We start from the raw sequence: 25200 nt of genomic DNA, 5'->3' as shown, positions 1-25200 counted from the left end.
TAAAGATGTGAATCATCTTATTTTTTTGCTTGCAGTGAATTATCCTTGAGTGCAGCAAACTTTCAGTTCAATAGCACAAGATGAGATCATGAGACTAGAAGACACAATATTGACATTAGGTACGACTGTTTTTATTGGTCAGGTTGGTACTATAATTAATTAATCTAATGAATGAATGAGTAAATTAATGAATGGGTTGAAGGCTAAATGATCTAATAATGAATGAAAAATAGACATAGTAGGCCTACACAACAACACCTAAAACACATATCCTGCCTACCTATAAACAAAACAAAAAAAATCCAAAAGGAATGAAAACGCTTTGAGATGCCTAAAATTGGCCATGTGGGCATACAAACCATAACATAATATTCTAATATAAAATAAGGCATGAGGGAGTGTGGTATATGGCCAATATACCATGGGTAAGGGCTGTTCTTATGCACAACGCATTGTGGAATGCCTGGACACAGCCCTTAGCCGTGGTATATTGGCCACATACCACAAACCCCTGAGGTGCCTTATTGCTATTATAAACTGGTTACCAACGTAATTAGAGCAGTACAAATATATGTTTTGTCATACCCGTGGTATACGGTCTGATATACCACGGCTGTCAGTCAATCAGCATTCAGGGCTCGAACCACCCAGTTCATTATAGAAAATAAACTGCATGGGCAAGGCGGGAGGGATTTGAGGCTCGAACCCAAAGATGCGCGTTCTCGTTTATAAACTTCTGACGCCTTCATCCGGGAATCTGGTACGAACTCGCTCTCCAACATGGCGGCGGCAGGTGAGGTTTATGTGGGTTGAACGAGTTGGCAAATTTCAGAGTGTATCAGCTCCGCACAACTAACACATATTGTTTGACCGGTGTTTACACCTTGTCGTGTCAATGGCCTATGTCTATAATGGTATCAAATGACTGTTTCTGAAGGATAAAGACCCCTTGGCCGGCCAAGGGATGTAACGTTAAAGCTAGCTATGGTTAACAGTTACGCGAGGCAGCGATTTGCAAGTTGAATCATTTTGTCCCACCGGTGTTTTAAAAAAAAAAAATATGTAACGTGTAGCAAGTTGACTTTAGAGGTCGTCTTTTGCTTTTATTATACATTGTTAAGCAGGTCGTTATGTTATGTTGTTATACATAAACAACTAACGTTACTGAAAGAACGGTCACACTGTGTCTGACGTTAGATAGTGGATGATTTACTGTGCGCTCAGACAATCTACGCTATTGCTAGAGGCGCAAGCGAATTTCTTGGAGGAGGGTTTGGTTGAATGGCGTGGGATTCCCAAGAAATTCCCCACGTGCGCATTTGGGTCCCCGGATTAGAGATTATTTTTGGTAATTGATGGGTGAAGTACGACAGTTTCCGGTGTTGTGCCGAAAATCTCCCCCATGACATAATTCTCCCCCCATTTCGCGTATTTAATTGCTGCGAATTGCTTGCTAGATTTCTGCTCTAAACTCCGTTGTCAGTTTAGCCTTTATTTCACTGATCTTAGTAGCAGTAAGCATTTTTGTCTGCAGTTTTTGGTTTGGCTATTTGTTTCAAGTGTATGTGGCAGTTCTAGCTTGTATGGCACCCAAGGGCAGCCCTCCCCGCCCGCACCCAGGGGCAGCCCTGCCCGCCCGCACCCAGGGGCAGCCCTGCCCGCCCGCACCCAGGGGCGCCCCGTGCCGCCCTCGGAAAGATGCTGCCCATTTCGCCCGTACCTAAATCCGCTACTGATTTGTATTAGTCTATAAATAAATCTCTTTGCCAAAATTTGTCATCTCTCCCATGTCTTATTCGACTAGTATTTTTTAAAGTGTAAGGATAATAATTCAGCCATAGTTGTTCTGAAATGTTTATTGCAAGCCAACATTGTACTCCCTCTGTTTAACATGACACATACATTAATTATTCATTTTGGTTACCTATCCTGATGTGAAGTTTGTTCTATAGAAAATATTTGACTAGCCACAAAATTAAGGAAATTAGGGGGGGATTCTGTCAGGGGGAGATTTTAGGCACAACACCGGACACTCGTACTAACCATCAGTGGCATCTCCCCAACTTTTTCATATTTCATTATGTCATAGCCACTAGGCCTTAACCTTTATTTAACTAAGTCAGTCAGTTAAGAACAAATTCTTATTTTACAATGAAGGCCTACACGAGCCAAACCTTCGCCTAACATGGACGAGGCTGATCACATATGGTTTATCTTTTTTTTACATTTACAACATTTAGCAGACGCTCTTATCCAGAGCGACTGACAGTAGTGAATGCATACATTTCATACAATTTCATACTTTTTTGTAATTTTTTTTTTCTGTGCTGGCCCCCCGTGGGAATCGAACCCACAACCCTGGTGTTGCAAACACCATGCTCTACCAACTGAGCTACAGGGAAGGCTTTTGTTTTAATATGTTAAAATACTATATACAGCATCCTGTAAGTGGACATTATAAAGGGCCATATTTTTTCTAATAAAGCAATGGCCAGTTAGGGTTGCAAGTTGTTTTGTAAAATAGTATGTTTGGCCCGCAAATGAGTTTTTTTTTCAATATTGCTCGTGCGCTGATTGAGTTTGACACCCCTGGGCTAGTGTATTTATGTAGCTAGCTGTTTATTTAGCAAGCTAAAAACACGGAGCCTAATGTTAGCTATTTAGCTGCCGGGAGGAATGTCATGTCATTGGAGGAGTGGGTGAACAACCAACCTTTTTTCCCTTCATATCGTTTTTCATTGTCTACAGCTAGCGATGCAGATGTCATTTGGTTAGCTAGCAAGACATTTGAATCGCTTCACTAGCTATGCTGAACTTGAACGACTGTTATCCACAGTTAGCATATCTCTTAGTTGTCAATCAAATGTATGTGGCATCGATCACATGGGTGGGCAGGCAGGCAAGTTCTCATTCAGTTGTCAAAACATGGGTTGGAACAAGAATGTATTTATTATGGATTCCCATTAGCTGCTGCCAAGCTCTTCCCGGGGTCCAGCATTGGCAGACAAGCTGCAGAAGGACAAGCAGGCTACTATTCCCCATCGTTTATCAGTGCAATTTTGATGGCCAACTAGCTGAAAAAGTTTGAGAGGGTTTATCTAATGTTCCCTCATTAGACTTTGGCTCATCTCGCTCAGGCTAGCATTAGTTGTTGATCTTGTTGATGTGCTATATGCAACTGAGGGAGAGAGGGCCTACCTTTTTTCATGGTTGTTTGATCAATAGGACTGAAGTTCCCAAATGTAAGAGGACTCCTGTGGTGTTTAAATATTTGCAGAAGTCCATTCAGGTGTATTTTTGGGCAAATGTGTTCTAATGATCTAAATTCACGACGTTGCTACTGCCTGTAAACACACAGTTCAGTTCAAAGTGAATTATGGCAGGCCCATATGACTTATTTGCATGTAGGCCTACTGTAGCTCTGATTGGCTATGACACACAGGTCTGCATAGACTCCGGTGTTGGACAAGACAGATTTTTTTAAATTCGGTTTTATTTACTGCAGTGTCAATTAATTGTCCAAACGCATGGCCGCTTTCCACCTCTATTGCTATAGAATTTTCAGAAATGCCTTACTACACGCATTCCCGAACATTCTATGAATTTATGAAAATGACCATATCTAAGTGCTTACAAAAAAGGTGTCATAGTCTTCCTGGGGGTCTATATAAACAGATTTGAATAAGATTTAATGTTGCTAAAACTCTATCAGTTCCACTTTAACTCGAGCAGTTTTCCCCGTCAGCAGTCTTTTTCTGACTAAAAGTGCCTGCATGCTTCCCAGCCAAAACAGTTTGGAACAGTTTGTTCATATATTATGATGACGTTTTGGTCTTCGAACAAAGGTTCTTTCGGTTGTTCGGGCACATGTTTTTCTCGAGGCAAGCCGAAGTTGGCAGTAGAAGTCTTAGGCCCCTTCTTCGGTGATTTGTCAACCGTAGGGATTTGTCAATGAAGTGTCTTGTGTCATTCAACGAGAGACGACTTGCTTTCATGCATATTTTTTCACTTGAGAAATACTGCCCCAAACATCTTAGTTAGATGTAAAATTGCGCGACTAAGATATTCTCGGCAAAAACGTATGATTTGACAGATTTCTTGAGTTATCTTAGATTACCGTAAATTCCGGACTATAAGCTGCAACTTTTTTCCCACGCTTTGAACCTCGCGGTATATAGATTTTTCCCGCTTTCAATATTTTTTTTCTTCAAAAAAACACATTCTGTGACGTGCTCAGTTTTTTGGCGGCATGAAGCTTTCATTAGACCAATGAAATTGCCGAACAGGTTAAGGTCAAACAACTTTTTTGTTTACTGTTTAGATTAAATCGAGCGCTCTCAAACTTCCCATCATTCTGATTACATTCTGATTCTCATCTGATTCTGATTCTCATCATGGCAAAGACACGGAGAAATGCATATGATGCAGCTTTCAAGTTGAAGGCGATTGATCTGGCTGTTGGAAAAGGAAATTGAGCTGCTGCACGGGAGCTTGGTCTTAATGAGTCGATGATAAGACGTTGGAAACAGCAGCGTGAGGAATTGACTCAGTGCAAAAAGACAACTAAAGCTTACTGCAAATTTTTTATTTTTTGTTACAAGCTGTGTTTCGTTAAAGCCTATTTATTTTTGTTACAAGCCGTGTTTCGTTAAAGCCTGTGTAAAGTTCATTTGTTTCAATGTACCGGTAGGCACCTGCGGCTTATAGACATGTGCGGCTTATTTATGTTCAAAATATATATATTTTTTTAATTCAGTGGGTGCGGTGCGGCTTATATTCAGGTGCGCTTAATAGTCCGGAAATTACGGTAATGATATTTTGAGGAAGTGTATACTGGCTACGGCATCTCAAAATGGACAAACAGTACTATTGGCCCTTTTTTCTCTAGTTTTTCAAGAGAAGGTCTTTTAACCTCTATGGGCTAGGCGGGACGAATTCGTCCCACCTACGTAACAGCCAGTCTAATCCAGTGGCGCGATTTTTGAATCGTTTGAAATACTATTACTTCAATTTCTCAAACATATGACTATTTTACAGCTATTTAAAGACAAGACTCTCGTTTATCTAACCACACTGTCCGATTTCAAAAAGGCTTTACAACGAAAGCAAAACATTAGATTATGTCAGGAGAGTGCCCAGCCAGAAATAATCAGACACCCATTTTTCAAGCTAGCATATAATGTCACCAAAAACCCAAACCACAGCTAAATGCAGCACTAACCTTTTATGATCTTCATCAGATGACACACCTAGGACATTATGTTATACAATACATGCATGTCTGTTCAATCAAGTTCATATTTATATCAAAAAACAGCTTTTTACATTAGCATGTGACGTTCAGAAAAAGCATACCCCCCGCAAACTTCCGGTGAATTTACTAACAGTTTGCTAAATTACTCACGATAAACGTTCACAAAAAGCATAACAATTATTTTAAGAATTATAGATACATTACTCCTCTATGCACTCGATATGTCCCATTTTAAAATAGCTTTTCAGATGAAGCACATTTTGCAATATTCTAAGTATATAGCCCAGCCATCACAGCTAGCTATTTAGACACCCGGCAAGATTAGCCTTCACCATAATCACATTTCCTATAAGAAAAATGTTATTACCTTTCCTGTTCTTCGTCAGAATGCACTCCCAGGACTTCTACTTCAATAACAAATGTAGGTTTGGTCCCAAATAATCCATAGTTATATCCAAATAGCGTCGTTTTGTTCGTGCGTTCTAGACACTATACGAATGGTAATCCACGGTCGCGCGCATGGCGTGACAAAAAATGTCTAAATATTCCATTACCGTACTTCGAAGCATGTCAACCGCTGTTTAAAACCAATTTTTATGCCATTTATCTCGTAGAAAATCGATAATATTCCGACCGGGAATCTGCAATAAACTAAACAGCCGAATTAAAATACTCCACGCGGGCTAATCGCGCACGCGCCTCATTCCATTGTCACCTAATGGGACACTTGAATAAGGTGATAATCTGTTTCAGCCTGAGGCTGCCTCGTCAACCTTCATGATTTTCCCGGGTCCTGAGAGCCTATTGGAGCCCTGGGAATTGTCACGTTACAGCTAAGATCCTTACTCTTCAATAAACAGATGCAAGACGCACGACTCCTTGTCAAACAGGCCACTTCCTGCATGAAACCTTGTCAGGTTTTTGCCTGCCATAGGAGTTCTGTTATACTCACAGACACCATTCAAACAGTTTTAGAAACTTTAGGGTGTTTTCTATCCAAACCTGAACAATAATATGCATATTCTAGCTTCTGAGTTGGTGTAGGAGGCAGTTAAAAATGGGCACATATTTTTTCCAAAATTCTCAATACTGCCCCCTAGCCCAAACAGGTTAAGGGAGTATGCAAGCACCCTCTGGCTAGGCGCCAACCAAACTGAAGCATGCTGACGCCATAAGCAAGTGGGTGTAATGGCTAGCTTAGCAGGTAGCTAGCTGGCCCAATATTGGACTAAAGGAGCCTAACGTTACTACTTACAGTCCATGGACCTTACATGTTCTGTTTAAAGGTGAATCGGCGCAGATACCTAGATAGCAGAGGTAGTCGACTGTCTTCCTTCTGTTTTCCGTAAACATGTGCTGTAACATGGAGATATGGTTGTGTGGGATCACTAACCCTATAAAGGTGTGTAGTCATTTAACCTTTTTTGTATCGCTGATATGAAAGATGGCTACGTTCCTCGTTTCCAAAACAGTTTCAACTTTCAGAATGAACGTTGGGTCTGTTAATACTCCCCCGTCCAAAAGATACTATCCTCAATAGGCGCTATAATCCGCACAGGCGGGTGGGGCCGCAACGTTCTATTTAATACTGCCTGGGACTGTCCTTAATTTGGTTTCAGATAATTCATAATAATGATACTATACCTTGCACATAGGCTTGTAGGCTGTTTGCTAGGCTACAGGCTACAGTAGCTAGTTGCCAGGATGGATAAACCTCATAACTAACTAATACAATTCAAGTGTGCATTTATTGTATTTGTTGCTACTCATTGCACTGGTGCCATCATCCATTGTAAACAGTGTGTGACCCACTGACTAGATACCAATTGTAAACGGGCTGACATGCTCTGTAGTGTGTGAAAAGAATGTCCTGACAGCTGGGATTTTCACAATTAAGCTGCCAGCCCTCATTTGTTTTTCTCAGTCTGCTACAAACCAAAATAAACAGGCCAAACCTGCTCCATCAGAAGAGCTGGGTCCATTGAAACCCCTGGAATCAGTAGTCAACCATTTCTAGGCCACTAAAACAAATTTTGATGAGTGTCTCACACATGCCTAATGTGCATTCAGAAAGTAGTCATACCCCTTGACTTATTCCACATTTTGTTGTTACACCCTGAATTAAATACATTTTGAATATATTCTTTTCCCTCACCATCTACATACAAAACCCCATAAAAATAGTGGGAACGTGTTTTGCAAATGTATTGAAAATGAAATACAGAAATGTAATTTACTAAGTATTCCCACTGAGTCGATACATGTTAGAATCACCTTTGGCAGCGATTTACAGCTGAGAGTCTTTCTGGGTAAGTCTAAGAGCTTTGCACAACAGAATTGTACAATATTTGCACATTTTATAATTTTCAAATTTCTTCAAGCACTGTCAAGTTGGTTGTTGATCATAGCTGGACAGTTATGTTCAAGTCTTGCCATTGATTTTATTTAAAACTGTAACTAGACCACTCAGAAACATTCAGTGTCGTCTTGGCAAGCAACTCCAGTGTATATTTGGCCTTGTGTTTTCGGTTATTGTCCTGCTGAAATGGGAATTAATCTCCCAGTGTCTGGTGTAATGCAGACTGAACCAGGGGTTTGTCTAGGATTTTGCCTGTGTTTACCTTCATTCCGTTTCTTTTTTCATCCTGAAAAACTCCCCCATCCTTAACGATTACAAGCTTACCCATAACATGCTGCAGCCACTACTATGCTTGAAAATATGGAGAGTGGGACATTGTAAAGTACTGCATTCAGGACAAAAGGTTTGCTTTGTCACATTTTTTGCAGTATTACTTTTCTTGTTGCAAACAGGATACATGTTTTGGAATATTTTTTTTAGCTGTACAGGCTTCATTTTCACTCTGTCAATTAGGTTAGTATTGTGCAATAACTATAATGTTGGTTATCCATCCTCAGTCTTATCGTATCACTGCAATTACACTCAGTAGCTGTTTTTAAAGTCACCATTGGCCTCATGGTGAAATCATTCAGAAGGACGCCTGTGTCTTTGTAGTGACTGGGTGTATTGGTACACTATCCAAAGTGTAATTAATAACTTCACCATGCTCAAATGGATATTCAATGTGTGCTTTTTTTACCCATCTTTGAGAAGCATTGGAAAACCTCCCTGGTCTTTGTGGTTGAATCTGTGTTTGAAATTCGCTGCTTGACTGAGTGAGGGACCTTACAATTACCTGTATGTGTGGGGTACAGAAACGAGGTAGTCATTTAAAAAAAACATGTTAAACATGATTATTGAAACTTATTATGTGACTAATTAAGCAATGTTTTACTCCTGTACTTATTTAGACTTGCCATAGCAAAGGGGTTGAATACTTACTGACTCTAAACATTTCAGATTTTCATTTTTAATTTGTAAATAATAATAATAAAAAAACAATTCCACTTTGACATTATGGGATGTTGTGTGTACTAGGCCAGTGACACAATTTAAATGTAATCCATATTAAATTCAGGCTGTAACCCAGCAACATGTGGAAAAAGTTAAGGGGTCTGAATACTCTCTGAAGGGGTGTTTCCCTTGAAGAAACAATCAAATTCAGTTTCTGCAAACAGGATAAACTGACATTTTGCGTTGTGCCCTTCTCTAACACCTACCTGTAATTTGAGTTGTAAAAGCACTTGTCTGTGATGCCCAGTTTGTTTTGGAACTTTGCAAATTAGTGGCGGTTAATATTCAGTGAGAGAGACCACTCCCTGTTTTAGAATGGGTGAGTTGTGCCAAGGCTCAACTGGCCCCACACACAGACTATCAAGGCCCATTAGACACACAGTGTTTCCTTATCATGGTCTGCGCAACGTTGCTCCCTAATCTGAAATGCTGCTGGACCAGAGCGATCCACAACAGCGGTTCAAATTGAGCAATTGTTGGGGCGCTGCTGTCGGCATGAAGGGTGGTTTGAGCCCTTTTCTAAACCAATTGGCTTATTTTCCTTTTTTCAGAGAATGTCAATGGCAGTATGTGAAAATGATGCACTATAGTTTGTCCAGCATTTCCATTAGCTCTATATGGACACTGTTTCTTTGTGGTTTGTGAAACAAGGCGATGGGCTGCTTGGAGGCTAGTAGTTAATAATCAAGTTTTTTAATTTTTGAAATGATTTTTTATACCCCTTTTTCTCCCCAATTTTGTGGTATCCAATTGGTAGTTACATTCTTGTCTCATCGCTGCAACTCCCGTATGGACTCGGGAGAGGCGAGGGTGGAGAGCGTGCGTCCTCCGAAACACAACCCAACCAAGCCGCAATGCTTCTTGACACTATGCCCACTTAACCCAGAAGCCAGCCGCACCAATGTGGCGTAGGAAACACCGTACACCTGGCCACAGTGTTAGCGTGCACTGCGCCCGGCCTGCCACAGGAGTCACTAGTGTGCGATGGGACAAGGACATCCCTGCCGGCCAAACCCTCCCTTAACTCGGACGATGCTTGGCCAATTGTGCGCCGCACCATGGGCCTCCCCGTCGCGGCCGGCTGCGACAGAGCCTGGACTCAAACCCAGAATCTCTAGTGGCACAGCTATTGCCTTAGACCACTGCGCCACTTGGGAGGCACAAATCAAGTTTAATGGACCGCGTGTAGTGGGCTATGGCTTCAAGTCATTACATCAGTCAGTGTCTTCAAAATGTACCCTCTTTATCTTATGTAAGAGCTCTCCATCCACCTGCTGTGTCTTAAATTTTGAGGACACTGACTGATGTAATGACTTGAAGCCATATCCCACAAATATTATCATTATTTTTCAACCTTTTTAACTAGGCAAGTCAGTTAAGAACAAATTCTTATTTACAATGACGGCCTACCCCAACCAAACCCGGAAGACGCTGGGCCAATTGTGCGCCGCCCTATGGGACTCCCAATCACGACCGGATGTGATACAGCCTGGTTTCGAACCAACGACTGTAGTGACGCCTCTTGCTTTGAGATGCAGTGCCTTAGACCGCTGCGCCACTCGGGAGCCCTGACTTAAATTTGATTATAATTACTCCCATGCCTGGTCCCAATGCAACCCCTAAACCTGTCCCCTTACCTCTTCGGTTTTCAAAGACCTGGCGATACTCTGGATAGGTCTAAGCAATACACCAGTTGGAGCCATATTGCTTACACCCATCCAGAACTGCCCTGATCCCAGATCTGTTTGCGCTCTTGCCAATGTTTGGCATGACGGTTCAACAAGGAGTTCTCAAAAAAGCAGAAACGGACTGGCAACCACACTAATCCAGACCCCTCAGACTAGAAAACGCAGAAGGCTGTCAGGGATAAGGGGTTGTTTTTGGACAGTTCCATTTGTTCATTTCACTTCAATGCAGTCCACTTATGTCTCAACTCTATCCCTTTCCAGCTAAGAAAAAGGGGAATAAGAAGGGGAAGACCCTGACCCTCACTGACTTCCTCGCAGAGGACAGTGGGAGTGGGGGCAACGCTCCACCACCGCAACCGAGCTACGCCAAGTCCACCAGCTGGGCTGACGAGACCGATGACCTGGAAGGAGATGGTGAGGGACAACTTGATTCTTGATGAAGTTTCATATGGGGGCACATCCAAAGAAGCAAACTTTCCAAGGGTTTCAATGTGCAATGTACAGGATGTCTCAGATCTGTGAAATGTCTTGTAAAGAGCTAACATGCTTCTCTGTCATGTTCCATTGGGACTCATGTCTTGTTGTTCCACACAGTCTTTCTGTAATGTCTCACCTATCCATTGAAATCCATTTGTCTCTGGAATTTTTTCCCCCTCTTTCTCTCCCTCAGTGTCCACCTCCTGGCACACAGGGGAGGACAGTTACCGGGCCCCCGCAATAGACCGTAACATCCTGCCCACAGCTCCACGGTCGGCCCGTGAGCCCAATGTGGACCGCTCACGCCTCCCCCGCAGCCCCCCCTACACTGCCTTCCTGGGCAACCTTCCCTACGACGTCTCAGAGGAATCTATCAAGGACTTCTTTCGGGGCCTAGCGGTATGTACTCAGCTGTGTTATCAAATGGGGACAGAATCTGTGTCGTGCTCAGTATGCACAAAGTGGCGCAAAAATGTTGGTCCTACCTAGGGCTGCACGATTTGGACAAAATATCTAATTGTGATTTTTATTGGGCCCGATATTGTACCTGCGATAATGAATTGCAATTTTCAAAAACTTGGTTAAAACAACTGTCATGGTAGAGAACATCCCTTCTAAAATGAGAACATATGAATGAATACATGCTGTGCTAACTGAATATAGAACCCAATTAAATAAATATTTTCCCAACATTGTTATAGGCTACATATGATAATAGATTGGATTATTACACCTACTGTACATATTAACAAACATAAATTGTAGTGTGATATAAGCTTTGCACTTAACGTTAAGCTTATGAGTTCTTAAATAAACTAAGTTAATTATTTATTCAGGCAGCCATAGGCTGCAGATTGAATTGGAAGCCTATGAATCTGTAATTATGTATAAGTATGCTTAATCGTTATTATAATTGGAATTATAAGTCAAAGCTTAACTGACTTGCCTAGTTAAATAAAGGGTAAATAAAAATAAAACGTACTTATGGTCACTGTGGGGACGATGTCATCGATGCACTTATTGATGAAGCCAGTGACTGATGTGGTGTACTCTTCAATGCCATCGGAAGAATCCCAGAACATATTCCAGTCTGTGCTAGCAAAACAGTCCTGTAGTTTAGCATCTGCTTCATCTGAGTACTTTTTTTTATTGACCAAGTCACTGGTGTTTAGTTTTTGCTTATAAGCAGGAATCAGGAGGATAGAATTATGGTCATATTTGCCAAATGGAGGTCGAGGGAGAGCTTTGTACGCATCTGTGTGTGGAATAAAGGTGGTCTAGTATTGTTTTTCCTCTGTTTGCACATTTATCTTGCTGGTAGAAATGAGGTAAAATGGATTTAAGTTTCCCTGCATTGAAGTCTCCAGCCACTAGGAGCGTCGCCTCTGGATGAGCGTTTTCCTGTTTGCTTATGGCCGTATACTGCTCATTGAGTGCTGTCTTAGTGCCAGCATAATTTTGTGGTGGTAAATAGACAGCTACGAAGAATATAGATTTAAACTGTCTTGGTAAATAGTGTGGTCTACAGTTTATCATGAGATCCTCGAGCAAGTCCTCGAGACTTCCTTAGATTTCGTGCATGAGCTGTTTACAAATATACGTATGCCACCACCCCTCGTCTTACCAGAGGCCGCTTTTCTATCCTGCCAAAAAAGCTTAAAACCGCCAGCTGTATGTTGTTCATGTCGTCGTTCAGCCACGACTCGGTGAAACATAAGATAGTCGTTTTTAAAGTCCCGTTTGGTAGGATATACGTGATCGTAGTTTGTCCATTTTATTTTCCATTGATTGTACGTTGGCTAATAGGACCGACGGTAAAGAGTTTACCTGCTCGCTGCATGCTTCTTAAAAGGCACCCGGACCTTCTTCCCCGGTATCTCCGTCTCTTTGTCCTGCGAATGACGGGGATGAGGGCCTTGTCGGGCTTCTGAAGTAAATCCTTTCCGTCCGACTCGTTACAGGAAAAAGTATTCTTCCAGTACGGGGTGAGTAATCGCTGCCCTGATATCTAGAAGCTCTTTTCGTTCATAAGACTCAATGGCAGAAATATTATGTACAAAATAAGTTACAAATAACGTGAAAGAACACACACGAGCACAATTGGTTAGGGGATTGTAAAACGGCAGCCATCTCCTCCGGCGCCATTATCTGTTATGGGAGAAAAATGTGCGAGACTGAATCTTGTATCTCCTGTCCAGCTTCATCTTCTTGAAGCATTCTTTGCTGACTCTGTAAATAGGAACTGTTTTTGGCTATGTGATAGCCTCTGTGATTTCTGTGTCTGCGGGTGTTTTTTCTTCAAATGATTGAATACATTTGTCGTGTTGCCTCATGTTGTTGCTACAACTCTGAGGCACTATTTGCACAACACTTGCATTTGGTTGACATCGGTTTGCATGTAGCCGAAATACTCCCATACCACTGAAGATGTGACTTGTTAACCTCGCTGGGCGAGCGTCCTACCCTAGTCAACAGCCAGTGGAATCGCATGGCGCGAAATACAAATACCTCAAATGCTATAACTTCAATTTCTCAAACATATGACTATTTTACACCATTTTAAAGACAAGACTCTCGTTAATCTAACCACATTGTCCGATTTCAAAAAGGTTTTACAGCGAAAGCAAAACAATAGATTATGTCAGGAGAGTGCCCTGCCCAAAATAATCACACAGCCATTTTCAAAGCAAGCATATATGTCACAAAAACCAAAACCACAGCTAAATGCAGCACTAACCTTTGATCTTCATCAGATGACACTCCTAGGACATTGTTATACAATACATGCATGTTTTGTAAAATCAAGTTCATATTTATATCAAAAAACAGCTTTTTACATTAGCATGTGATGTTCAGAACTAGCATACCCACCGCAAACTTCTGGTGAATTTACTAAATTACTCATGATAAACGTTTACTAAATTACTCATGATAAACGTTTACTAAATTACTCATGATAAACGTTCACAAAATACATAACAATTATTTTAAGAATTATAGATACAGAACTCCTTTATGCAATCGCGGTGTCAGATTTTAAACTCGCTTTTCGGCGAAAGCACATTTTGCAATATTCTGAGTACATCACGGCTAGCTATTTTGACACCCACCAAGTTTGGGACTCACTAAACTCAGAATTACTATTAGAAAAATTGGATTACCTTTGCTGTTCTTCGTCAGAATGCACTCCCAGGACTTCTACTTCAACAACAAATGTTGTTTTGGTTGCAAATAATCCATAGTTATATTCAAATAGCTCCGTTTTGTTCGTGCTTTCAGGTCACTATCCGAAGGGTGACGCATGAGCGCATTTCGTGAGAAATGTAAAAATATTCCATTACCGTACTTAGAAGCATGTCAAACGCTGTTTAAAATCAATTTTTATGCTATTTTTCTCGTAAAATAGCGATTATATTCCAACCGGGCAACGTTGTATTCATTCAAAGGCTGAAAGAAAAAAATTGAGAATCTTCTCAGGTTTTGGCCTGCCATATGAGTTATGTTATACTCAGACACCATTCAAACAGTTTTAGAAACTTTAGAGTGTTTTCTATCCAAATGCATAATTATATGCATATTCTCGTTTCTGGGCAAGAGTAGTAACCAGTTTAAATCGGGTACGTTTTTTATCCGGCCGTGCAAATACTGCCCCCTAGCCCCAACAGGTTAAAGCACTTTCTCTCCTCGCCAGCATCTAACTGCGTGACTCTTGTGATTGGCCAGCAGGTGCATGCCATGCAGAGCGTGAGAGCACGCTTGTGATTGGTCAGCATCCTCTGTGCATGTAGATAGTGAATGAATGTCTAGCGCATCTCATTGGAGGAGGTACCATAGTCTAGCTTTTGTTGCATTAACAGTGTCAAAGAAAACAGAATCGCAGCCTCATGCAATATTGATATTTCACACGTCAATATCACAATTTCAATCTGAATTTGATTAATTTTGCAGTCCTAGTCCTACCTGAACGTGTCTAATCAGAACGCTTGTTTACTATTGTTTTTTCCAGATGATTGCATGTGGCAAATGGTGCTCCAGCCAGATACTGACTGGTTTTCTGTTCCACTCCCCTACTTTTTTTTTTTTAAGGTACACAAATAAGCGGATTTGGCTATTTCAGCCACACCCATTGCTGACGGGTGTATAAAATCAAGCACACGCCATGCAATCTCAATAGACAAACATTGGCAGTAGAATGGCCCGTACTGAAGAGCTCAGTGACTTTCAACGTAGCACTGTCATAGGATGCCACCTTTCCAATAAGTCAGTTCGTAAAACTTCTGCCTGGCTAGAGCAGCCCCAGTGAACTGTAAGTGCTGTTATTGTGAAGTGGAAATGTCTAGAAGCAACAACGGCTCAGCCACGAAGTGGTAGGCCACATAAGCTCACAGAATGGGACCACTGAAGTACGTAGAAATCGTCAGTCCTCAGTTGCAACACGCACAACTGAGTTCCTGCCTCTGGAAGCAACATCAGCACAAGAACTGTTCGTCGGGTTTCCATGGCACACAAGCCTAAGATCACCATGTGCAATGCCAAGCGTCCGCTGGAGTGGCGTAAAGCTTCCTGCCATTGGGCTCTGGAGCAATGGAAACGCGTTCTCTGGAGTTCGCGTTCTCTCCCTCAATTATAAACATTGTTATTTATTGAACTATCTCGTTTGGAAGCTAATTCTTCTATGCTTTAAAGATGTAGACTGACTGGCTCCAGATTCAGGCTGGTGACGCCATTACACTAGGCAACCAACTGTGACATGTTTTGCTATGGCGCTGGCTTGGTTGGAGTTTGTTGCTGTTAGTTGGTACACTGTTGTAGTCAGACTTGAGTTAGCTAATACCACCATGGCTGCATCTAATATTTATTTTTGCCCTAGACATGAGTTGCACCTCGGAGGCTAATGTGACTGTTTCGTCTAAATTACACTAACTTAGTGGCATGTAAATACAATGTTTTTGTTAAGTAGGCAAATCATTTGTAGGAAACAACTTTGCCATATTGTCAAGGTTTTCGGTTGGATCCGAAAACCAGTCTGTATCTGGTGTGACCATTTGCCTCGTGCAGTGCGACATCTTGGCATAGTTGATAAGGCTGTTGATTGTGGAATGCTGTCCCACTCTTCAATGGCTGGATGAAGTTTCTGGATATTGGCGGGAACTGGAACACGCAGTCGTACATGTTGATCCAGAGCATCCCAAACATGCTCAATGGGTGACATGTCTGAGTATGCAGGCCATGGAAGAACTGGGACATTTTCAGCTTCCAGGAATTATGTACAGATCCTTGCGATTCATCATGCTGAAACATGAGGTGATGTCGGTGGCTGAATGGCACGACAATGGGCCTCAGGATCTTGTCACGGTATCTCTGTGCGTTCAAATTGCCATATGCTCTAAAATTACGTTGGAGGCAGCTTATGGCAGAGATATTAACATTCAATTGTTTGGCATCAGCTCTGGTGGATATTCCTGCAGTCAGCATGCCAATTGCACGCTCCTGTGGCATTGTGTTGTGTGACGAAACTGCACATTTTAGAGTTGCCTTTTTTTGACCCCAGACAAGGTGGACCCGTGTAATGATATTTCTGTTTAATCAGCTTCTTGATATGCCATACCTGTCAGGTGGTTGGATTATCTTAGCAAAGTAGAAATGCCCACAAACAGGGACGTAAATTAATTTTGCACACCATTTTAGAGAAATTAGCTTTTTGTGCATTTGAAAAATGTATAGTGTTTTAATTTTTTCCACAAAAAGAAAATCTATTTCATTGGTGTACCAGCTAATTTGAAGTGGTCTGAAGGGATAGGTCCATTCTATTTAATTATTTTTCTATAATTAAAATGACACCCAGCCTGTATTCAAGAGAATGCTGTGTCTCAACCGATGACGGGCACAACACCTCAATGTAAAATAGGGTCTAAGCTACAACATACGTGAAATTGAAAGCAATCTGAGTTTACACGTTTTTAGATAATTGCTCATTTAATTAAAAAAAATACTTTTTCAATAAATTATAGTTTGACAATCCTGTTTAAGCTTTCAAATGATATCAAACTCAACAGTTTATCTTTTTCAGTGATGAAGACATGGATGTCCTCATGGTAGGGAGGTTATGCAAAGTGGGTCAAGTTTGAGCACCTATCTCTTGAAAGTTTTGGCATTCAGGTCCCAAAATAAAAATAAAAAATAATATAATACTTTTTTTTTTACCACTTCTACCATGGGAAAACATGTTTGGGAGTTTTTGTTCAAATCTAAAGGGGTGCAGTCAAAGTGATTGAATTCATATGGAATGACCCAATTTCAAAATGTTTAGCTACGTTGTGCCTGATTTCAACTTGACACTGGTGTGAGGAGACACCCCCACTTTTTGACTGCTTTAGATGTGTTGAACGACAGTGGTTTTTGTTCCATAATAAATGACCAGACCGATGCGGACATGAGGGAGGTGACTGAAAATGTAATCTAACTTTAATTACACATATATATGCTAAATGGCAGTCATGTTTGACAAATATTGAGGCACTTTTTGTTCAGATAGGAGAGAAAGGACTGTGCCTGTTGTGCACTGCAACATCACCCACCTTGCAATCTGAGTGGAGGCAGTCAACATTTTGGAACTATTTAAGAGTAATTGTTTAAAACCTTTTGCTGTTTTGAGACATGTCTTGCAGTGTTCCGACCATAGGGATTTTGAGACCGTGGGAATTATTTTATAAACACTTCCTGATATGCCATTGCAACCAGAATTTCTCATCTTTCTTTGTCCATCAGTGAAAGACACAATTCTAGTAATGTTAACAACCCATGCTTGTTTTTGCTTCTTTAGATCTTCCCTCTTTCTACATTACTGAAGGATATTTTCATGTCGTGTGAAACTGCTAACATATGTTGTGCTCTTCTGAGAACAGTGTTTTCCCGCTAATTGCATTGCGGAACATTCACACTTAGTCTACTGCTGTATGCGCATTGCTACGCTTATGTGAATAAATAGCCTAATAGTTTATCAACATTTTAAGCTAAATGTTCTGATCTGTTGCATCATCCTCATTGCTTTTAAAAGTGTTTTGATATACAGTGGTTGTATTAATTTGTGGCCCACAACTGTCCCAGAGTAGGCTAATATTTATTTCTCATACAGAACGACAAGCTGACCAATTAAATAGGTCAACTTTTGTTCTATGGGGGATAGTAGATTGACATAGGCTAGTGCTTTTGCTATTCGTTACTCATCTTGTTGGCTGACAAAAAATAAATGTGGACAGTTCTTGTAACCTCTTCACTATTCACATCCGAATTCGATAAGGACATGCGCCGTTGCATCTCCTACTTTGGAGCTGCAATGCCTGTGAGAAGGACCCAGTCATGTAACGAGCATTGGCTAATAAGAATTGAGATATCTGAGAGCCATGTGAGTGAGAGGAGCTTCGGAACACAGGAGAAGGGAATTATAATTATTACAACAGCCACTTTGGCTGCAATGTATGGATTTGCTTAGGGGGAATTACGGCCACACACGTGGGATGCCGCTGGGAAATTCGAGGGCCAGTCCCTTGGCTTGTACTCGCATGAACCTACTGAAGGACACAAAATGGGACATTCAAACCACATGAGGTTGTCCTAGATCTATAGAAGGAGGCTTAACTGAAACCATCAACCTGTTCTTGAAAGCACCAAGGGTCTTCTGGGGATTAACATTGACACTTGCCCATTGGGCAAGTCGGCAGCATTTTTATACTTGCCCAAAGATTATGATTTGACTGAAATGTTGCAGTTTTATACATTTGTATTGGTCACATACACATATTTAACAGCTTTTACTGCAGGTGTAGCAAATTAAACACCATACATTGGGATACTGGTTTTACTGGTTGTTGCAGTAAAAATGTTTTTGCTGTAGCTTAAATGGTGAAATGGAGGTTATGTGGGGAATGCAGAGAGATCGCGGAAAGAGATCGGGGTGTCTTGCGAGGATCAGGCGACGAGGGGCTAATCTGCTTTTGCCATCCGTACAGTTGGCCAATGTTCAATTGTTGGAAAATAAATGGGATGAACTGAAAGCACGTATATCCAACCAACAGGACATTAAAAACTGTAGTATCATGTTTCACCGAGTCGTGGCTGAACAACGACATTAATAAAATACAGATGGCGGGTTATACACTATCGGCAGGATGGTATAGCAGTCTTTGGTCAGACACGGGGTGGGGGCCTATGTATATTTGTAAACAACAGCTGGTGCACGATATCTAAGGAAGTCTCAAGGTTTTGCTCGCCTGAGGTAGAGTAACTCATGATATGCTGTAGACCACACTATCTACCTAGAGTTTTCGTCTGTATTTTTCGTAGCTGTCTACATACCACCACAGAACGATGCTGGCACTAAAACCACACTCAATGAGCTGTATATCGCCATAAGCAAACCGGAAAACGCTGATCCAGAGGTGGCACTCCTAGTGGCCGGGGACTTTAATGTAGGGAAACTTAAATCAGTTTTGCCTAATTTCTATGAGCATGTTAAATGTGCAACCAGAGGGGGGGAAACTCTAGACCACCTTTACTCCACACACAGAGATGCGTACAAAGCTCTCCCTTGCCCTCCATTTGGCAAATCTGACCATAATTCTATCCTCCAGATAACTGCTTACAAGCAAAATTTAAAGCAGGACACCAGTGACTCGGTCTATAAAAAAGTGGTCATGAATAAGATGCTAAACTACAGGACTGTTTTGCTAGCACAGACTGGAATATGTTCTGGGATTCTTTCGATGGCATTGAGGAGTACACCACAGTCACTGGCTTCATCAATAAGTGCATCAATGACATCATCCCCACGGTGACTGTACATACATACCCCAACCTGAATCCATTTATTACAGGCAACATTCGCACTGATCTAAAGGGTTGAGCTGCCGCTTTCAAGGACCGTGACACTAACCCGGAAGCTCATAAGAAATCCTGCTATGCCCTCTGACGAACCATCAGACAGACAAAGGGTCAATACAGGGCTAAGATTGAATCGTACTACACCGGCTCTGACGCTCGTCTTATGTGGCAGGGATTGCAAACTATTACAGACTACAAAGGGAAGCACAGCCGTGAGATGCCCAGTGACACAAGCCTACCAGACGAGCTAAATTACTTCTATGCTCGCTTCAAGGCAAGTAACACTGAAACGTGAATGAGAGCATCAGCTGGTCCGGACGACTGTGTGATCACACTCTATGTAGCTGATGTAAGACCTCTAAACAGGTCAACATTCACAAGGCCTTCGGGCCAGACGGATTACGAGGACGTGTACTTCAAGCATGCACTGACCAACTGGCAAGTGTCTTCTAATATTTTCAACATCTCCCTGTCGGAGTCTGTAATATCAACATGTTTCAAGCAGACCACCATAGTCCCTGTGCCCAAGAACACTAAGGTAACCTGCCTAAATGACTACTGACCCGTAGCACTCACGTCTGTAGCTATGAAATGCTTTGAAAGGCTGGTCATGGCTTACATCAACACCATTATCCCAGAAACCCTAGACCCACTCCAATTTGCGTACATCCCCAACAGATCCACAGATGATGCAATCTCTATTGAACTCCACACTGCCCTTTCACACTTGGACAAAAGGAACACCTTTGAGAATGCTTTTCATTGACTACAGCTCAGCGTTCAACACCGTAGTGCCCTCAAAGCTCATCACTAAGTTAAGGACCCTGGGACTAAAAACCTCACTCTGCAACTGGATCCTGGACTTCCTGACGGGCTGCTCCCAGGTGGTAAGGCTAGGTAACACATCCGCCACGCTGATCCTCAACACAGGCGCCCCTCGGGTGCGTGCTCAGTCCCCTCCTGTGCTCCCTGTTCACTCATGACTGCACTGCCAGGCATGACTCCGACTCCAACACCATCATTAAGTTTGCCGATGACACTAAAGTGATCACAGACAACGATGATACAGCCAATAGGGAGGAGGTCAGAGACTTGACCGTGTGGTGCAAGCGATCAAGACAAAGGAGATGATTGTGGACTACAGGGAAAAAAGGACCGAGCATGCCCCCATTCTCATCGACGGGACTGTAGTGCAGCAGGGTGAGAGCTTCATGTTCCTTGGTGTCCACATCACCAACAAACTAAAGTGGTCCAAGCACACCAGGACAGCCGTGAAGAGGGTACGACAAAACCTATTCCCCCTCAGGAGACTGAAAAGATTTGGTGTGGGTCCTCAGATCTTCAAATAGTTTTACAGCTGCGCAATCGAGAGCATCCTGACGGGTTGCATCACTTCCTGTTATGGCAACTGCTCGGCCTCCGATCGCAAGGCACTGCAGAGGGTAGTGCGTACGGCCCAGTACATCACTGGGGTCAAGCTTCCTGCCATCGAGGACCTCTATACCAGGCGGTGTCAGAGGAAGGCCCTAAAAATTGTCAGACTCCAGTCACCCTAGTCATAGACTTCTCTCTGCTACCGCATGGCAAGCAGTACCGGAGCAACAAGTCTAGGTCCAAGAGGCTTCTAAACAGCTTATACCCCCAAGCCATAAGACTCCTGGACTTCTAATCAAATGTCTACCCAGACTATTTTCATTGCCCCCTCCCCTTTTCTACGCTGCTGCTTCTCTGTTATCTATGCATAGTCACTTTAATAACTCCAAATGTACATATTACCTCGACACCGTTGCCCCCGCACATTGACTCTACCGGTACCTTCTGTATGTAGCCCCGCTATTGATATTTTACTTCTACCCTTTAATTGTTATTCTTATCTCTTACTTTTTTTTAGGTATTTTCTTAAAACTGCATTGTTGGTTAAGGGCTTGTAAGTAAGCATGTCACTGTAAGGTCTACACCTGTTGTATTTGGCGCATGTGACAAATACAATTTGATTTGAATAGAGCTGGCAATGTAAGCTAGGAAAGTGTTTATCCTATTGCCCTCAAGGACATTTTGATTAATCTCACGATACCCATACCAACGATATACCCATTAATTTTATGTCACTGCAGCATTTCCCCTCTTCTGAGACTATAGTGGAGTTCATCTCGCATTCACTCGTCTGTCTTATTTCTGACCTCAGACCAATGCAGTTCTCCATCAGCCCTCTCACCCTCTTGCTGGTCCACGTCTCCCCTCTGTTCTCAGATCAGTGCGGTGCGCTTGCCACGGGAGCCCAGTAACCCAGAGAGGCTGAAGGGCTTTGGCTACGCAGAGTTTGACGACGTGGACTCTCTCTTGAGGGCGCTGACTCTCAACGAGGAGGTAAGGAACAACACACGGAGGAGAGAAAGGATCGAGGGTCTTAATTCGAGGTCCATGATCTAGGAACAATGAGATCAATGATGAGCATGATGAACCACGTGTCTGTCTCTAATTAGGATTCATCACATATACATTTGATAATATCGATCACAACATCCATTCAGTATTGGTAATAGTTTGGGTTAGCAGACAATGTCACAAATTATACGCACGCTTCAATGGGGCAGAAGTATGAATTGTGATTCTGGATAGCCACATAGCTACCAGCAATGACACTGCCATGTGGGGAATCGTAAGTGACTCGTTTTAATCTTGTTCTTGATACCATGCCTTGTTATGGCAGATTGCATGTCAATGTTAACCATCAACTGTAATGACGTATTTGAGACAAAAGTGCTCATTGTGCAAATGTATTTGTTTTCAGTAAGAGACAAAATATAGTTTACATGTTGTCAACAATCTAAGCCAGCTCATCTGTTTTGCCCCATAGTTGCGCATGCTCCAGTTTTGTTGCTTAACAACCAAACCTGTCTATAGTTTACTTCAAGGGACATACAGTTGAAGTCGAAAGTTTACATACACTTAGGTTGGAGTCATTAAAACTTGTTTTTCAACCACTCCACAAATTTCTTATTAACAATCTATTGTGTTGGCAAGTCGGTTAGGACATCTACTTTGTGCATGATACAAGTAATTTTTCCAACAATTGTTTACAGACAGATTATTTCACTTATAATTCACTGTGGGTCAGAAGTTTACATACACGAAGTTGACTGTGCGAAAAGTGCAAATCAAATCACAGAACAACAGCAAAGGACCTTGTGAAGATGCTGGAGGAAACTGGTACAAAAGTATTTATATCCACGGTAAAACAAGTCCTATATCGACATAACCTGAAAGGCCGCTCAGCAAGGAAGAAGCCACTGCTCCAAAACCGCCATAAAAAAGCCAGTCTACGGTTTGCAACTGCACATGGGGACAAATATCGTGCTTTTTGTCCTCTGGTCTGATGAAACAAAAATAGAACTGTTTGGCCATAATGACCATCGTTATGTTTGGAGGAAAAGGGGGGAGGCGTGCAAGCCTAAGAACACCATTCCAACCGTGAAGGACGGGGTTGGCAGCATCATCTTGTGGGGGTGCTTTGCTGCAGGATGGACTGGTGCACTTCAAAATAGATGGCATCATGAGGAAAATTGTGGATATATTGAAGCAACATCTCAAGACATCAGTCAGGAAGTTAAAGCTTGGTCGCAAATGGGTCTTCCAAATGGACAATGACCCCAAGCATACTTCCAAAGTTGTGGCAAAATGGCTTAACTTCTTATGGACGGTAGCGTCCCACCTGGCCAACATCCGGTGAAATTGCAGAGCGCGAAATTCAAACTACAGAATTATAAATATTTAACTTTCATAAAATCACAAGTGTAATACATCAAAATAAAGCTTAACTTGTTAATCCAGCCGAGGTGTAAGATTTAAAAAAGGCTTTAGGGCATACAAAACCATGAAACATATTTCAACCAGGCAGGTGCGACACGAAAGTCAGAAATGGCGATATAATAAATGCCTTACCTTTGATCTTCTTCTGTTGGCACTCCAAAAGGTCCCAGTTACATCACAAATGGTCCTTTTGTTCGATAATGTCCTTCTTTATATCCATAAAAACTCAGTTTAGCTGCCGCGCTTCAGTCAATAATCCACACAGTTTCCCTCCATCAAAATGAATCCCAAACGTTACTAATAAACTTTTCCAAACAAGTCAAACAACGTTTATAATCAAACCTTCGGTACCCTAATACGTAAATAACTAACATTTAAGACGGAGAATCGTTATTGTCTATACGAGAGAAAAATTCCAAAGAACACGCTCTCATTCACGCGCTTGGAAACACTACAGCCAAAATGGGTGCTACCTAGAAAAACTAGAATTTCTGGCTCATTAAAAAAAAAAAAACTGCCTGAAACTCTTTCTAAAGACTTGACATCTAGTGGAAGCCCTAGGAACTGCAATCTGGGAGGACTTCGCCTTATAATAAAAGTGACAGCCATTGAAAATTAGTGGTAGGCTGAAATTATTTTTGGGGGGGATGGTTTGTCCTCGGGGTTTCGCCTGCCATATCAGTTCTGTTATACTCACAGACATTATTTTAACAGTTTTAGGAACTAGAGCGTTAGTGTTTTCTCTCCAAATCTACCAATGTTATGCATATCCTAGCTTCTGGGCCTGAGTAACAGGCAGTTTACTTTGGGTACGCTTTTCATCCGGACGTGAAAATACTGCCCCCTAGGTAGTAAGGACAACAAAGTCAAGGTATTGGAGTGGCCATCACAAAGCCCTGACTTCAATCCCGTAGAAAAGTTGTGGGCAGAACTGAAAAAGTGTGTGCGAGCAAGGAAGCTACAAACCTGACTCAGTTACACCAGCTCTGTCAGGTGGAATGGGCCAAAATTGACCCGACTTATTGCGGGAAGCTTGTGGAAGGCTACCCGAAATGTTTGACCCAAGTTAAACAATTTAACCTGTTGAGGACAGACGTTCCGCTAGCGGAACCCCTAGCCAATGGCATCGCACGGCAAGAAATACAAAACCAACTAAAATACCACAATTCAATTTTCTCAAACAATCAACTATTTTACACCATTTTAAAGATAACTCTCGTTAATCTAACCACATTGTCCAATTTCAAAAAGGCTTTACAGCGAAAGCAAAACATTAGATTATGTTAGGAGAGTACATAGACACAAATAATCACACAGACATTTTCCAAGCAAGCATATATGTCACATAAACCCAAACCACAGCTAAATGCAGCACTAACCTTTGATCTTCATCAGATGACACTCCTAGGACATTGTTATACAATACATGCATGTTCAATCAAGTTCATATTTATATCAAAAAACTGCTTTTTACATTAGCATGTGATGTTCAGAACTAGCATACCCACCGAAAACTTCCGGTGAATCTACTAAATTACTCATGATAAACGTTGACAAAATACATAACAATTATTTTAAGAATTATAGATACAGAACTCCTTTATGCAATCGCTATGTCCGATTTTAAAATAGCTTTTCGGCGAAAGCACATTTTGCAATATTCTGAGTACATAGCTCGG

The 25200-nt window shown here is 41.8% G+C and overlaps 1 protein-coding gene across 4 annotated transcripts in view; it reads left to right on the top strand.

The window, feature by feature from the left end:
- Positions 1 to 667: 667 nt before the first annotated feature.
- LOC106565230 (eukaryotic translation initiation factor 4B) overlaps positions 668 to 25200 on the top strand; it is a 71647-nt gene continuing 47114 nt past the window's right edge. For all 4 annotated transcript variants that reach the window (XM_014132111.2, XM_014132113.2, XM_014132112.2 and 1 more), the window contains exons 1-4: positions 668 to 793; positions 10616 to 10768; positions 11025 to 11230; positions 21962 to 22078. In XM_014132111.2, the coding sequence (XP_013987586.2) occupies positions 781 to 793; positions 10616 to 10768; positions 11025 to 11230; positions 21962 to 22078 (489 nt within the window). In that variant the 5' untranslated portion in view covers positions 668 to 780. The remainder of the gene's footprint in view (positions 794 to 10615; positions 10769 to 11024; positions 11231 to 21961; positions 22079 to 25200) is intronic.

Source organism: Salmo salar, chromosome ssa12, assembly GCF_905237065.1.
Source record: "Salmo salar chromosome ssa12, Ssal_v3.1, whole genome shotgun sequence".
In the NCBI taxonomy this organism is placed as follows: domain Eukaryota; kingdom Metazoa; phylum Chordata; class Actinopteri; order Salmoniformes; family Salmonidae; genus Salmo; species Salmo salar.
This window is presented reverse-complemented; position numbering and strand designations above follow the sequence as displayed.